We start from the raw sequence: 13,082 nt of genomic DNA, 5'->3' as shown, positions 1-13,082 counted from the left end.
TCTTCTGATGGTACCTCTTCCCCCCCCCCCGGGCTGCCCCTTGTACCTAACCCCATTGATCCCATAGGACAGGGGTGTCAAACCCGTTTCATACAGAGGGCCGAAGTTAGCATTCAGGACTCCAGCTGAGGGCCGGAAGTGATGTCATTAAGCAGAGAGTGACATCATTTAAGCAGTTAATGGCCAGAAATCAGACCCTGTTCTCATATAGAAACTCATTAACTGCAAATGACAGAAGAGAAAGTACGCAAATCTTGATCATATTTCAAGATTTGGGAAAGCCCAATTTTCATGTGAGCTGCCATTTCAGCTGTAACACCTCAGCAGCTGAGAGCCTGAGGGCCGGATAAAAAGCTTCTGGGGGCCGCATCTGGCCCCCGGGACTTATGTTTGACACCCCTGCCATAGGGTCAACTATTATCTACAGATTTGCTATCCACGAGGTTTCCAGGAACCTAACTCTAGTTGCTAATGAGAACTGACTGTACATTGTATAGGGTGGCAGGCTTTTGGGAAGGATTCCACAGCTCCCCTGGCTAGTTTCCACGGCTCCCCGAGGAGCCACAGTTTGGGAACCATTGAGCTACTGCTTTAAAATTGAATTCTTGGCCACTAGAAATGAAGGGTCTGCAAGTGAATGTAGGAGAAAGATCAGTTACATTTTGACTATCTACAGACTTCAGTCTAGAAATTTATATAAGAACCATACTCTTATTTAAGCCACTTGCAAATATCCAACTGGAGATGAGTGTAGGTTATATAATTTCTTTAATAAGAAATTTAAGCCCAAGAAGAATTTGACTCCTTTGTTTGTATCACTGTGCTGGCAAACTATGCAGTTCAAAGCAAAGAAGATTCCACTGTCTCTTCATTAAGGAAACTCTAGGTCCAATCCTATCCAACTGTCCAGCGCTGATGCAACTGTAATGCAGGCCTGAGGGAAAGCAACCAAGTTGCCTTACCTTGAGGAGGACCCTGTGACTGCACTGCAGGATGCAACGCACACCCTGTCAGCACAGCTGCATCGACACTAGATTGTTGGATAGGATTGGGTGCTCCATCATGAACTCTTCATTAAGTAAGGCTGAGTACCACTTTGATTCATTTCAGGCCATCAGTCTAGCAGGATTCATAGCCTTACTACACACTTCTGCGCATATCTGCTTGAAAACAAAAGATACTGAATATCTTGGGTCTGTTCTGTGCATTTTAACTGAGGGCCCACTATTATCTAACTTTCCAGCACTGATGCAGTCATGCCAATGGAGCATGTGTTGCATCCTGCAGTGGGGGGGGGGGGTCAAGGTAAGGGTATGTTTGTTCCCCTACCTCAGGGCTGCACTGCAGCAGCATCATGCAGGAAAGCTGGATAGGACTGGGCCCTGAGTCATATCATAAACAAAAAACATCTTTTATTATCTATGAAACAGTCATATTCTAGAACAGGCAGAAAAATAGTACATCAAAACAAAGGCCATTCGATAAGTCTCATTCCTTTTAAATTATATGGGATGCACATTGTTTTTGCCGTCACTTATTTGTCTAGGTTTAAATTATTGTTATACTGTATTTATTCAGTTTAGTTTGTTTTTATTTCTAGCTTTTTACTTTTGAGTCTGTGTGAACATTTTTGGTTGAAAGGAGGTCTAGAATTATTGTATACACAAGTATTTTTACATTGATAGTGATTTAGGCTAAAACTCTTTATAGTTAGACAGGGCAATTCAAAGTGCTAGTTGGGCTGGTGCAAGTCCTTTGTGCCAGTCTGGGAGTGTTGCAAATGTGCAGTAAGGCATATGTGCACCTCCTTAGAAGTTGAGGAGGCTGGCATGAGGCTGTGTGCCAGCCTCCCTGCACCAGATCCGAAGTGGCAGAAAGTAAGTTTGCACCGGCCTAGGGAGGTAGGCAAGGGGGTTGAGGAGTGTGGCGGGAGGGTGGAAGGGGTGTGTGTTTTGGTGTGGGGGCAGGTGGGGGAGAACAGACGGATGGGTGGGCAGGGGAAGGGCAGACTGGGCCAGGAGGGGGGTGGGATCAGTCTCTGGCACTTAAGCCAGATCCTAACTCCCCTCCCAAGCAGCCTGGCATTACACCGGACTGCTCGGATCTGCACCAGTGATTTAGCTTAGATTTGCATGGCAGCCACCTCCAACCCTACACTGTATCCAGCACAGGTCAGCCTGATAAAGCGCAGGACAAGATTGGACTGCCCATCCCACTACTAAAGATACTGCAGTAAAAGGAGCTTGTCCCATATTGACTTCAATAGCACTTGAGAACATTCAGAGACTGTCCACATCCTCAGGCTGTACAAGGTGTAAAGAATCCATAGCACTAGGGCCAAGAGGTGCTGACTGGAACAGTTAATGAGGAATCCAAGTCATGGTGGATGCAATGTACTGCCTAGCAAATTGTCTAGCAATGTTCATGATAAGCTGTCATGTTGCTCACATTCTTCCACTGAATAGCCAGATGGAGCAGGCCCCACAAAATCTGAAACGGTTTAGCTGGACAGCTCTCTATAGACACAATGGTGGCAAAGAAAAAGTCCTTCTTCATTGCCAATAGTGAAGTAGGCCCTAAAGTGGGCTTTCATTCATGTTCAGCTGGACTCCTCTTTATTTTAATAGCTTCATTTTAAAAATTGTCTTTGTTTATAATTTATTGAATAATAACTGTAAAGATTTTGTTGCACTATTTGTATATAGTGAGAACCAGGATGCTGTAGTGGTTTTGGTGCTGGACTTAGACTTGGAAGATCCAGGTTCAAATCCCTGCCAGTAGCATAATTGGAGGGGGGTACAGCACTAAGTTTTTCAGGATGCCTCAAATTACCCTGTAAGCTGCCCCTCCCCCTCACTGTCGGAGCCATTCTAGAAGGTGAGAGCAACACTGAGGAGATATGCTTTTGTTGCTGGGAATGGCTCTGATAGCAAGGAGGAGGGGCGGCTTACAGGCTGTGGTGAGGTGCCCTGCAAAACTTAGTACTGTCCCCACCACCCTGGAGCTACGCTACCCTGAGCTCCTTGGAGGGAGGGTGGTATAAAAATGTTAAAAATAAATAATAAATAAATAAATTTGAGCTTACAATAACTTTCTATTTGTTGGGAAGGAATTAGACATTGACATTTTTGAATAATAAAAATTATTTACCAAAAATATATGCTATGTGACATCACCAGACCCCACCTTATGAATCTCAGGTTTGTGGGGTGCCTCTGACTTGGCAACCCTATCAAAGCTAGCTGTTGAAACTTCAAACTCTGAGTTCCTGATTGGTTTTCTGTAGACCTTACCCACACCTGGCTAGAAAAGGATGTAATGTCTAATATATTCTCATTTGTATGAGGGCAATGTAATTATGATTTTTAAAAAATTTCAAAGGAATTCTGACTCTTGTCTGGGTCTGGCTCTAGTCTTAGAACCATGCAACTAGTTCAGTGTACCAAAGAGCACTGTGGACTTCTGCTTCAAAAGGAGTAGTCTGAACCCTCCTTAGGCTTTTTTGAGCCTGAGGAGAGTTCCCAAAACAGGCAATGTGACCCTGGGAGATATCTACCATTTGGAGGAAAAACATGTCCATGGGCATGCACAAGGGGCATCCCTGAGGCACACCTGAAGTAGCTCTTTGAATACCAGGGGTCTGTGGGGAGGAAGGTCATACTGTGTTGTAGTTAAATGTATGGTTTTTTTTAAAAATTATTTTTTTTCTTTATATTTTTAATGAATTCATATTGTAATGTTTGCTCCTTCCATTCTCTATTGGTTAACTATCTTTATTACATATCATTTGTTGACTCTGCAGTGACCCAGTACCAGCCGCAGTGCCCCAATCTGATGTTTACAGAATGCTTCATGATAACCAGGGAGGCCCAAGTCAACCCCGTCAGTCTGGCTCCTTTAAGGTGCTCCAGGGAATGGTCTCTGATGAATCCGGTTAGCTGAAGTTTTAAAATCTGTCTTTGCTGGGGCTGCACGTGTAGTTGTGTTCTTCTGTGAACAGAGGAAAGCTGAAAAAGAACATGCACACTGATAACAATTTTTTTAAAACTGTGAGATGTAGAGTGAGATGTATAGTGAGAATGAGTGAATGTATAAGTGAGATGTATTTTACAGTACAGTACAGTATTTTAAAAATTAAAATGTGTTTTGATTATGCAATTAAAAAAGCAGAACTAAAGAGAAAGAAAAATAGGAGTAACAATTAAATGAGAAAATACACTGTGCAAGAGAGACTATAGACATGACACCAGCAATTAGTAAGTTTATTTCTATTAAAAGATTTGAAGGATTCACTGACATTGTGCCAGTGTATTAGAAAACGCAAGGCTACATTCACCATTATAAGAGAAAACTGTGATCAAGTTCTCCCATGGGTTGTGGTTTTGTGGCTGCTTTGAAGCACTTCTTCATGTGACTGCTTTGAAAGTGGGGAGGAAGGAAAATCACTAGGGGAAGATTTTTAACTCTTTCCTCCCATGTCATTTAATATAAATTGTAACTGAATTTCTCCCCCAGAGCAGTTTCTGGGGTAGGATATAGGTTGTGCATAGGTCTCACACGCACGCACACACAGAAGATTCTAATCACAGATCTTCCCTCTCACCTCTAGTTTGCCCCTGAATAGAGATGGTAGCCCATGGGGTGTCAAACATTTGGCTTGTGGGTTGAATATGGCCCCTGGAAGCAATTTATCAAACCTCTTTTATCATTGGGATTTGTGATATCTTGACAATAGGAACAAAATCTGCACATTTTCTCTTCTGTCATTTGCAACTAATGAGTTTCTATGTGAGAATAAAGTGCTTATTTCTGGCCATCATCTGCTTAATGATGTCATTTCTGCTTAATGATGTCACTCAGCAGATACTATGAATGCTGAATTTGGCCCTCTGTATGAAACGGGTTTAGCATCCTTGGTCTAGCCAAAGGGATATAGATAGTGCAGTGCCTGCCCTGATGGAGATAGATTATGAATAGGGACAGGATACCAATGAATGAATTGCTAAAAGAGGGATGGATGTTAGAGGCCCTAAAGGCTGTTGCTTGATTTATAAGTGCCAAGAGGTATGGCAATAATGGTGTTTGGGCAACAGTGCCCCCTCATAGCAGCTTGTTTAACCACTGATGCACATAGCCTAATTTGCCCTTTTAGTTTTGTGACCCACCAAAAATTGAGTCATGATCCACTGGTGGGTCTCAGATCCACAGTTTGGGAACCACTGTTGTACAGTCTTAGGAGGGTGTGGATCTGGGGATGTAATGTTAAGCTCCTGCACTTCAAAATTTGCCACTATAGCAAGTGACCAAAATGAAGTACTGTACTATTAAATCACCACTATTAAATCATGAGTGACAGGTACATATTATTCTTATGAAGAATAATTACCAACTCAACCTGCTTTAGCTGTCTCCAAACAGCAGAATACCATTGGTAATACATAAAAACAAATCCTGAAGTTATAAGAAATAGTTTTATGTATGCCACGGTTTGGGAACCATTGAGCTACTGCTTTAAAATTGAATTCTTGGCCACTAGAAATGAAGGGTCTGCAAGTGAATGTAGGAGAGAGATCAGTTACATTTTGACTATCTACAGACTTCAGTCTAGAAATTTATATAAGAACCATACACTTATTTAAGCCACTTGCAAACATCCAACTGGAGATGAGTGTAATAATATGTAATACTCATCTTGTACAATATACTTTTCCTTATTAATATTGGAATTGGCCTTTTCAGCCACACTGGACGCTGTTCCAGAACCACCATTCAGAGCATGATACCATAGTCTTTCGAGACTGAATGTTGCCAACAATTAATATAACTCTTATTTTCTCCCCCCCTTCCCCAGATGGACGACCCACTGGTATAAGGAGTGTGCAAGCACCAATAACAAAACCTGCTGTTAGTGGTGGAAGTGTGCCAAAAGTGCCTTTGTGTGACAAGTGTGGAAATGGAATTGTGTAAGATTATTTCATTTCATTTTAATAAATGCATAGCATTGATTTTTTTCCAAGTGAGGTCAGAACAAACCTAGGGGGAAAAGAAACAGAGGGATTTCTCTTTCAGGATGTTAAACGCACAGGATGCCTACAGAGTTAAGAAAACTCACAAATCAATCTCAAATTGCAGATAACTAACTTGGATTAAATGTTTTTATATGTTTGGTTCATTTTCATAGTGTAACATACTTTTAAAAGGTTACAAGCTGAAGGTTTGAGGCAATACTATAAATAACCTCAGCACATCCTGTGTTGTTCCAAGTAATGTTGGCAAAGCTTCTTGATCATTACATGCCCTGCTTGGCTCCAGCTGAAGTTCAACCTCAGTAGGGTGCTTAAGAGCCCTGTGCTAGGCAGATGGACTTAAAAAAAAAAAAAAAAAAGAGCACAGGATTGGAGCTCACAGTTATAAAACTGAGTAGAAAGGAAAACAGAGGGCATGGCCAGAGAAGACATACAATCATAACCAGGCTGAAATATACTGATTGATTTGAAATAGCCAGCCACATTCAGGCCATTGCTGTCTAGTCCAGTGTTTCTCAGTGCTGTACCACTTGCTACCGTGCTGTCCTTGAAGGTACCACCTGAAGTAACTAGTGATGATGTCATTGCCAGTTACTTCTGGATTTGGAGACCGTGATGGGTCAGTAAGAGGCTCAGGGCAGGCAGGCAAGCTTTTTCTTGTGCTTGAAAACTGCGCACTGCCCGCTGGCTCAAGCTTCCTATTGTTGCTGGAAGTTCCCACTGCGGTCTCACTGCCAGGTGGTGGTTGCTGGATGTACCACCTAACACCACTCAGCATGCCACAGGTTGAGAAACCCCGCTCTAATCCTATTCTAATGAATGATCTGGTTTCTTAAATCCTATCTGTAGTGTTCAGATTAAACTGCAGTTTCTTGACAGGAGTCTTTTCCTGTTCTCTTTTAAACAGTGGCACCGTGGTGAAGGCACGAGATAAGTACCGGCACCCGGAATGTTTTGTATGCTCCGACTGCAACCTCAACCTGAAGCAAAAAGGTTACTTCTTCGTGGAGGGGCAGTTATACTGCGAAGCTCATGCACGGGCTCGTATGAGGCCTCCAGAGGGCTATGAAGCAGTTACTGTTTATCCCAAGGCTTAGTGTCTTGGAGATGCACCTTTTTGCATGCACACATAAGGCATGATCAGCTTACAGGAGCAATACCACCGGCTGCCTAAATGTAGTATACTGCTTTTTAAAAAGGGGGAAGAGAAGGGATACGACAGAGAAGTTGGGGTTGATGTTTCTTGTCACCTATATTTGTATATAGGGAGTACTTTCCAAAGACCTTATTGCCATATAATGTTACTATGACATACTGTGTTATATTAAGAACTTTTGAAATGACTGAGTGCTTGTATATTGGTTAATGCTACCTATAATGAGAAAACAATATTTTTGCCCAGATATAAAATTCAGTTTTTACACAAAGATCCTACCAAAAAGGAACCCAATCCACTGATGTTCTGAACACCCAATCCCCTGCAAAGAAACCTTCTGGACTGAGGGCACATGTAATATAGAGTTTTACCATGCTCTGAACATGCTGTGAGGTCTGTTTTTTATGCTGTTTGTCCCTAGTTGGTGTGTAACTTTTGCTCCTCACTCCTTTCTTGCCTGCTTGGGGTCTGTTGCTGCCAGCATTGCTGCCACCTTCTCCAGGTGCCCACCACTGCTGAGTGCCTGAGACAGACTGAGATACAGGGCACTTTATTTCCCTGTCACATGAGAAGGAGACTGCCTTCAGAAGTGAACAGGCAAGACAGCAAGCAGGGAGGGGCAAAACTATTGGCATTTGATTCATTGGTAAGCAGGGGGGAGGGCAGGAATCTGAGTATGAAAATGGAGCTCTCAGTATAATGATTTCTCTTTATATGTTATTTGTGACTTCAGCTATAAACCATTATATTTTGTGAACCATTGATCTTTTATTTCCAACAACACCACTATTATTCTGTCATGCCATAAAACAGGGTTTTAACTTTACACAGTGTTGCCTTTGAACATGTCAATGTGTTAGTTATGAAGAAAAGTTTTTGCTGCAACTGAAATATATCACTTTAGTCCCACTGGTTTGTTATCCCTACCCTTTAGTGCCATTCTAATGTCTGACTGAGGGAAGTGAATAAATATATAGAAATGTCCAGATCCAAAGAATCATGCAATTAGCTCCACAGCGGGGTTGGAATTGTGACTCTAGAACAAGAATTCCTCTGTACTGTGTGGCATGCTTGCTCACTCTGATCCAGCAGGTTTGGCCTCTGTGTGCCAATGTTATATTCATTCAGGCCCCACTGAACTGGCTGAATGTGTTGCTGAAGAAGATGCACATCCCATCCACGTACACTAGCTGCTACCAGAGCAGGAATGAGGGACATAGAGTCCAGTGCTATGCATGTCTACTTAGAAATAAGTATAGTCAATAGGGCTTACTCCCAGGTCGGTCTGGATAGGATTGCGGCCTTAGCTTGTGATATATCACAAGAGGGGGCTCTATTTAAATTGTGATTAATAAACATACTGGACATGTGGAGGCCCTTGGTATGCTCAATGTCATTCTTTCTATCACAGCAAACAGTGTTTGAGAACATGAAGAACTATGTACTTCAGCAGGATCATCTGTATACAAATGCAATTTATCAGCTTTTTGAATGTCTTTTCTGAGTATATAAAACACTTCACTTGTGTAATCATGATGTTCTTACCACAATTCTGTAAGGGAAAAACTATCTTCCTCATCTTGCAGCTGAGTCTGAGAGGGAGCAGTTTGCCTAATGTTGCCTCAGCTTCATAGCAGTGATGAAATTTGAAGCAGGGAGGTTCCTATATACTGTTCAGTCTCGTAGCCAGATTACACCAGTTGTCAGCTGGTGGTTATTCTTGAGTCAGGTGCATAACAGCATCCATTTGCTACAAGAGTTTTCTGAGGACAAATAGGCTGGAGCATTAGCCTAGCGATCAACAAGATTGTTAAGAGTTGATGGCTGGTATTAAATAGTTTGTGTGTCTCCATGTTAAGAATAGTCTACCTTATTTCACTCTCCCTCAGTTATTACTACTGCAGAGCTTACTGTAATCTATACCTCCATCTGTGGGAGAAATACTGATACTTCTACCCTTTCGGAAGACCGGAAGCCATATATCACACATTCATTTCTCTAGGGAATGAAACTTGAGATGGAGAATAAAGGCAGCAGAGGGCATGAGGCATATCTTTCCAAGAGCCATAGGTAGCAGAAGATATGTGGACCATGTCTGGTTGTGTGCCAGAGGATTGTGGTAGCAAATGGCACTTCACACAGGCTCATTCATCAAGTTAAACGCAGAAATGAAAGCAAGTTGTGTTTGGTTGATTGGGTGGTTGGTTGGTGGAATAACTCTGGAAAGATTACCCTACATGGACAGGTTTCAGGACTTTTTAACTCTTAGTCTTTGCTGATGATCAGGATGCAGCAGCAGGGCTCCATGTCATCATTTTGAAGTTTATCTGCCAATGTTTTGGCCATGATTTAGGACTGGTCCTGACTCAGAAATCATTCCCATTCTTAGAAATAATTCACTATGCTGTACATGTTGGCAAGCTGGCCAGCAAGAATACCTATAGCTGGCCAAACTATGTTAGGGTACCTTTAGCCACTCTTCTCATAAATGCTCCATGCATTTGCTCTATGGATGGAGCAAGGAGAGACAAGAAACAAGATTATGCTGGCTAGCCTTGCATCTGAGTGTTGAAACAAAGGTGAGAAGTGAGTTTCTACACAAGTGTAGCTCTTCAATCAGGGTTCTCAATTGTAAGAAATTGTCTTTCACACATACTTCTCTACTCGTATAGGAACCCAATTCCCACATTCAAGGCGAGGGAGCACGCTCTCATATAAATATACATACAGTATTTGAACACAAATGTCTGGAACACAAAAAGAACAGACACAAATGTCCAATACTAGCTTACATTTGACTGGGACACAGTTGTCCAGGACCCAAAGGTCTTGTCACTGCTACTGAAACATGTAAAGCCAAGTTCTTATACTGTAGTAACGTGGGATCTGCAAGAAGCCCACACTAATGTTTCTCCATCCACCAGTGTTTACAGTTTCACAAGGGTTGATCCCAACTCAGGAAAAAAGCAGCAATTTGGTCTCCTCCTGCAGTGAAGCAGCTGATATCACTTCCTCAGAGTATCACACAAGGTCAAATTTTATATGCCAGTTCTAGACTCTTCTTTGTGTCATTAAACAAACAAAAGCATTAAAACAAACATAAAGATACCTGTGAAACTGCAGTGCAGAGTAGACTGCTTAATATAGCAGTGACATGCTTGTTGTGTAATATTGCTGGATGAGTTCCAGGGATTGGCCTTCTCAGCTGTTAGTGAACAGGTGTAAGAGGACTTACTAACCCTGGCCTTCTACATAAATGCTAGAACTATTTGGAGAGGCTGACAGAACTTCAGCAATGTGGCTATTGATTTCGTGTGCCTTGGGAGCCATGATCCTTACAGAACCTGGGAGATGCTGGCCCTTGAATGCAAGAACTGTTTTTCAGTCCTTGGGAATAGAACACACATGCACACATGTAATTTCTCAGTAATTGCATCCAACAATATTCATTCTCTTTGCAGACAGAAACAGAAATTACTTGTTATAAACGCCTTAGTGATGCTACACTAATAACAAATTGTGAAAACCTTTGAAGATTTCTCCAGATAATTAAAACAAAGCAACTCAACCTACTACCTGTGGAAAATAGATTTTCCTAGCCTGGGGAAATTTAAAAACTGAATTTCCTCACTTCCCTGAACATATGATGAATGTGAAGGGGTAGGAGGGTTCCAGTAAGCTGCCAGACTGGATGTTTTTTAGAGTAACAGAACCATCAGGAGGTCCCAGCAGTGTGCCAAATATTACCCCAAAGCTCACTGTCTCTGGTAGTGCAACAGCCTAGTAGTTTTTCGGGAACTTTGAGGCTCTTTCTTCGTAGTCTTTCATCCTGAACAAAAACAGAGGGTCCTTCAGGCTCTTTTGAAAGGTCCAGCCCCCCATCCCTCCACCTAATTATTTAACATATTTTCTATTCCATCTTTCTTACCTGGAGGGCACCCACCTATATCTCATTGTGAGAGAGCTATACCCAGAGCATCTTCAGGTTTAAATAGCTTTCAGATGGGCACACATCAGCCTGACAAAACCAAGAAATCCCACAAAAATGACCTCTGATCTGTCAGCTGCATTTGGCTACCCAGCAGAAGACTGGTCATTGTATTTTGCCCTGGTGGTTATCCAGACAGGAAGACAAGGAATCCATGAAAAGAACCCACAGACGTTGATCATGTGGCTAGCTGACAGGCTAATAGAGCCTGTTAAAAACTTCAGTTTGGAAAAAGGGAGGGGTGTGCTATGAGGTAAGGGAATATTTGTTTCTTTACCTTGGGGCTGCATTACTGCTGGAAAATTGGATAGGACTGGGCTTTTAGAGGCCTTCACCATGCCCAGCTTTCTCTGCCTAGTCTTTGCTCTGGGTTTCACTTGCTGGTTCAGGCACAGGGCCTTTTCCAAGAAAACACAACTCCATGCAAACTGTGTTTCATGAGGCATAAAAGATTTGCAAAAGAAAAAGAAAAAGTTAACACTCAAAAAATAACAACACAATTCCTTCAACTGACTAATTACATGAATAGTATTTGACAGTCATTTCAAAGACAACAGTGAATATTGCATGAATGGCAAATAACATGTAGTGATTTCATCAATATAAGAGATTGAAAGAATAGATGTTTCTTTGATAGCTGTATAGTCTAGTGTTTCTCAATCTGTGGGTTAAGACCCACTATATGGCTTGTGAGCCAATTTCAGGTGGGTCCCCATTCCTTTAAAGGTGTATCTTATTTTTAATATATTAGACTTTATGTTAGCATGGTAATTTACTGCACTTGGGGAAATGTTACAGATCTGTATTTTTAACTGGCTACATATATGCTTTTAACAATGGTAGTCAACAGGGCTAACTCCCAGGTAAGTGTGGATAGGATTGCAGCCTTTGGGATGTTTCGGGAATTTTTTAAAAACAGATCAGCAACTGCTTGGAAAGGGTTAGAAGCATTCTTTATTTTAAATAAATTTTTAAACATATTTATGGCAAATTTATTTGATTTGATTTTTTCATATAGGGGTGTTAAAATTTTTCCTGCTGGATGATGTCACTTCTGGCCATGACATCACTTCCAGATCAATGACATCACCTCCAGTGTGTCCCAATGGATTGTCATTTTAAAAAGTGAGTCCCAGTGCAAAAAAGTTTGAGAATCACTGATATAGTCCAACCTCTATTGTTGTAGTTGTTCAGTTGTTAAGTTGTGTCTGACTCTTTGTGACCCCATGGATCACAGCACACCGGGGCCCCTGTCTACCACTAACTTCTGGTGTTTGTCCATAAACCTCTATGCCAGTGGTTCTCACACATTTAGCACTGGGACCCACTTTTAAAAATAAGAATCTGTAAGGACCCACCAGAAGTGATGTCAAGACTGGATGTGACATCATCAAGCACGAAAATTTTTAACAATTCTAGACTGCAATCCTACCCCCACTTACCCAGGAGTAAGTCCCATTTACTATCATTGTTAAAAATATATACATAGTAACTTGTTAAAAGGTCTGTCACATTTCCCCAAATGCAGTCACATACCATTGTAGCATCATGTCTAATATATTAAAAATAAAATATTGAAATGAATGGGACCCACCTGAAATTGGCTCGCGACCCACCTAGTGGGTCCCAACCCACAGTTAGAGAAACACTGCTCTAAGCACCACCACAAATACAATAAACAGCATGGCACCTTGGTGAAGTACTGCCATCAGGAGGGGAAATTTCAGGGGGGGGGGGAGAGAGAAACCTAAATACAAATGTGCATAAAGATAAAAGGGGGGGAGAGAAGCTTAAGCCATTTCTGCCCAACATTGCATATACGCAACATGGACCAAATGTGTACACCTGTGGGCTGGGTTAAATGAGTTAAAAACAAGTGTGCATAAAGATAAAAGGGGAATAAAAACTGAAG

At 41.8% G+C, this 13,082-nt stretch overlaps 1 protein-coding gene across 3 annotated transcripts in view; it reads left to right on the top strand.

Moving 5' to 3' along the window:
• The window catches only part of PDLIM3 (PDZ and LIM domain 3), a 34,405-nt gene extending 25,693 nt beyond the window's left edge, over window positions 1–8,712 (top strand). For 2 of the 3 annotated variants that reach the window (XM_066632746.1, XM_066632745.1), the window contains 3 exons: window positions 3,803–3,933; window positions 5,852–5,963; window positions 6,934–8,712. In XM_066632746.1, the coding sequence (XP_066488843.1) occupies window positions 3,803–3,933; window positions 5,852–5,963; window positions 6,934–7,123 (433 nt within the window). In that variant the 3' untranslated portion in view covers window positions 7,124–8,712. The remainder of the gene's footprint in view (window positions 1–3,802; window positions 3,934–5,851; window positions 5,964–6,933) is intronic. The other variant, XM_066632742.1, reaches the window with a different exon arrangement.
• Window positions 8,713–13,082: the final 4,370 nt, after the last annotated feature.

Source organism: Tiliqua scincoides, chromosome 6 (assembly GCF_035046505.1).
Source record: "Tiliqua scincoides isolate rTilSci1 chromosome 6, rTilSci1.hap2, whole genome shotgun sequence".
Lineage (NCBI taxonomy): Eukaryota > Metazoa > Chordata > Lepidosauria > Squamata > Scincidae > Tiliqua > Tiliqua scincoides.
The sequence above is the reverse complement of the archived record's forward strand: the minus strand, read 5'-3'. Positions and strand labels throughout refer to the sequence as shown.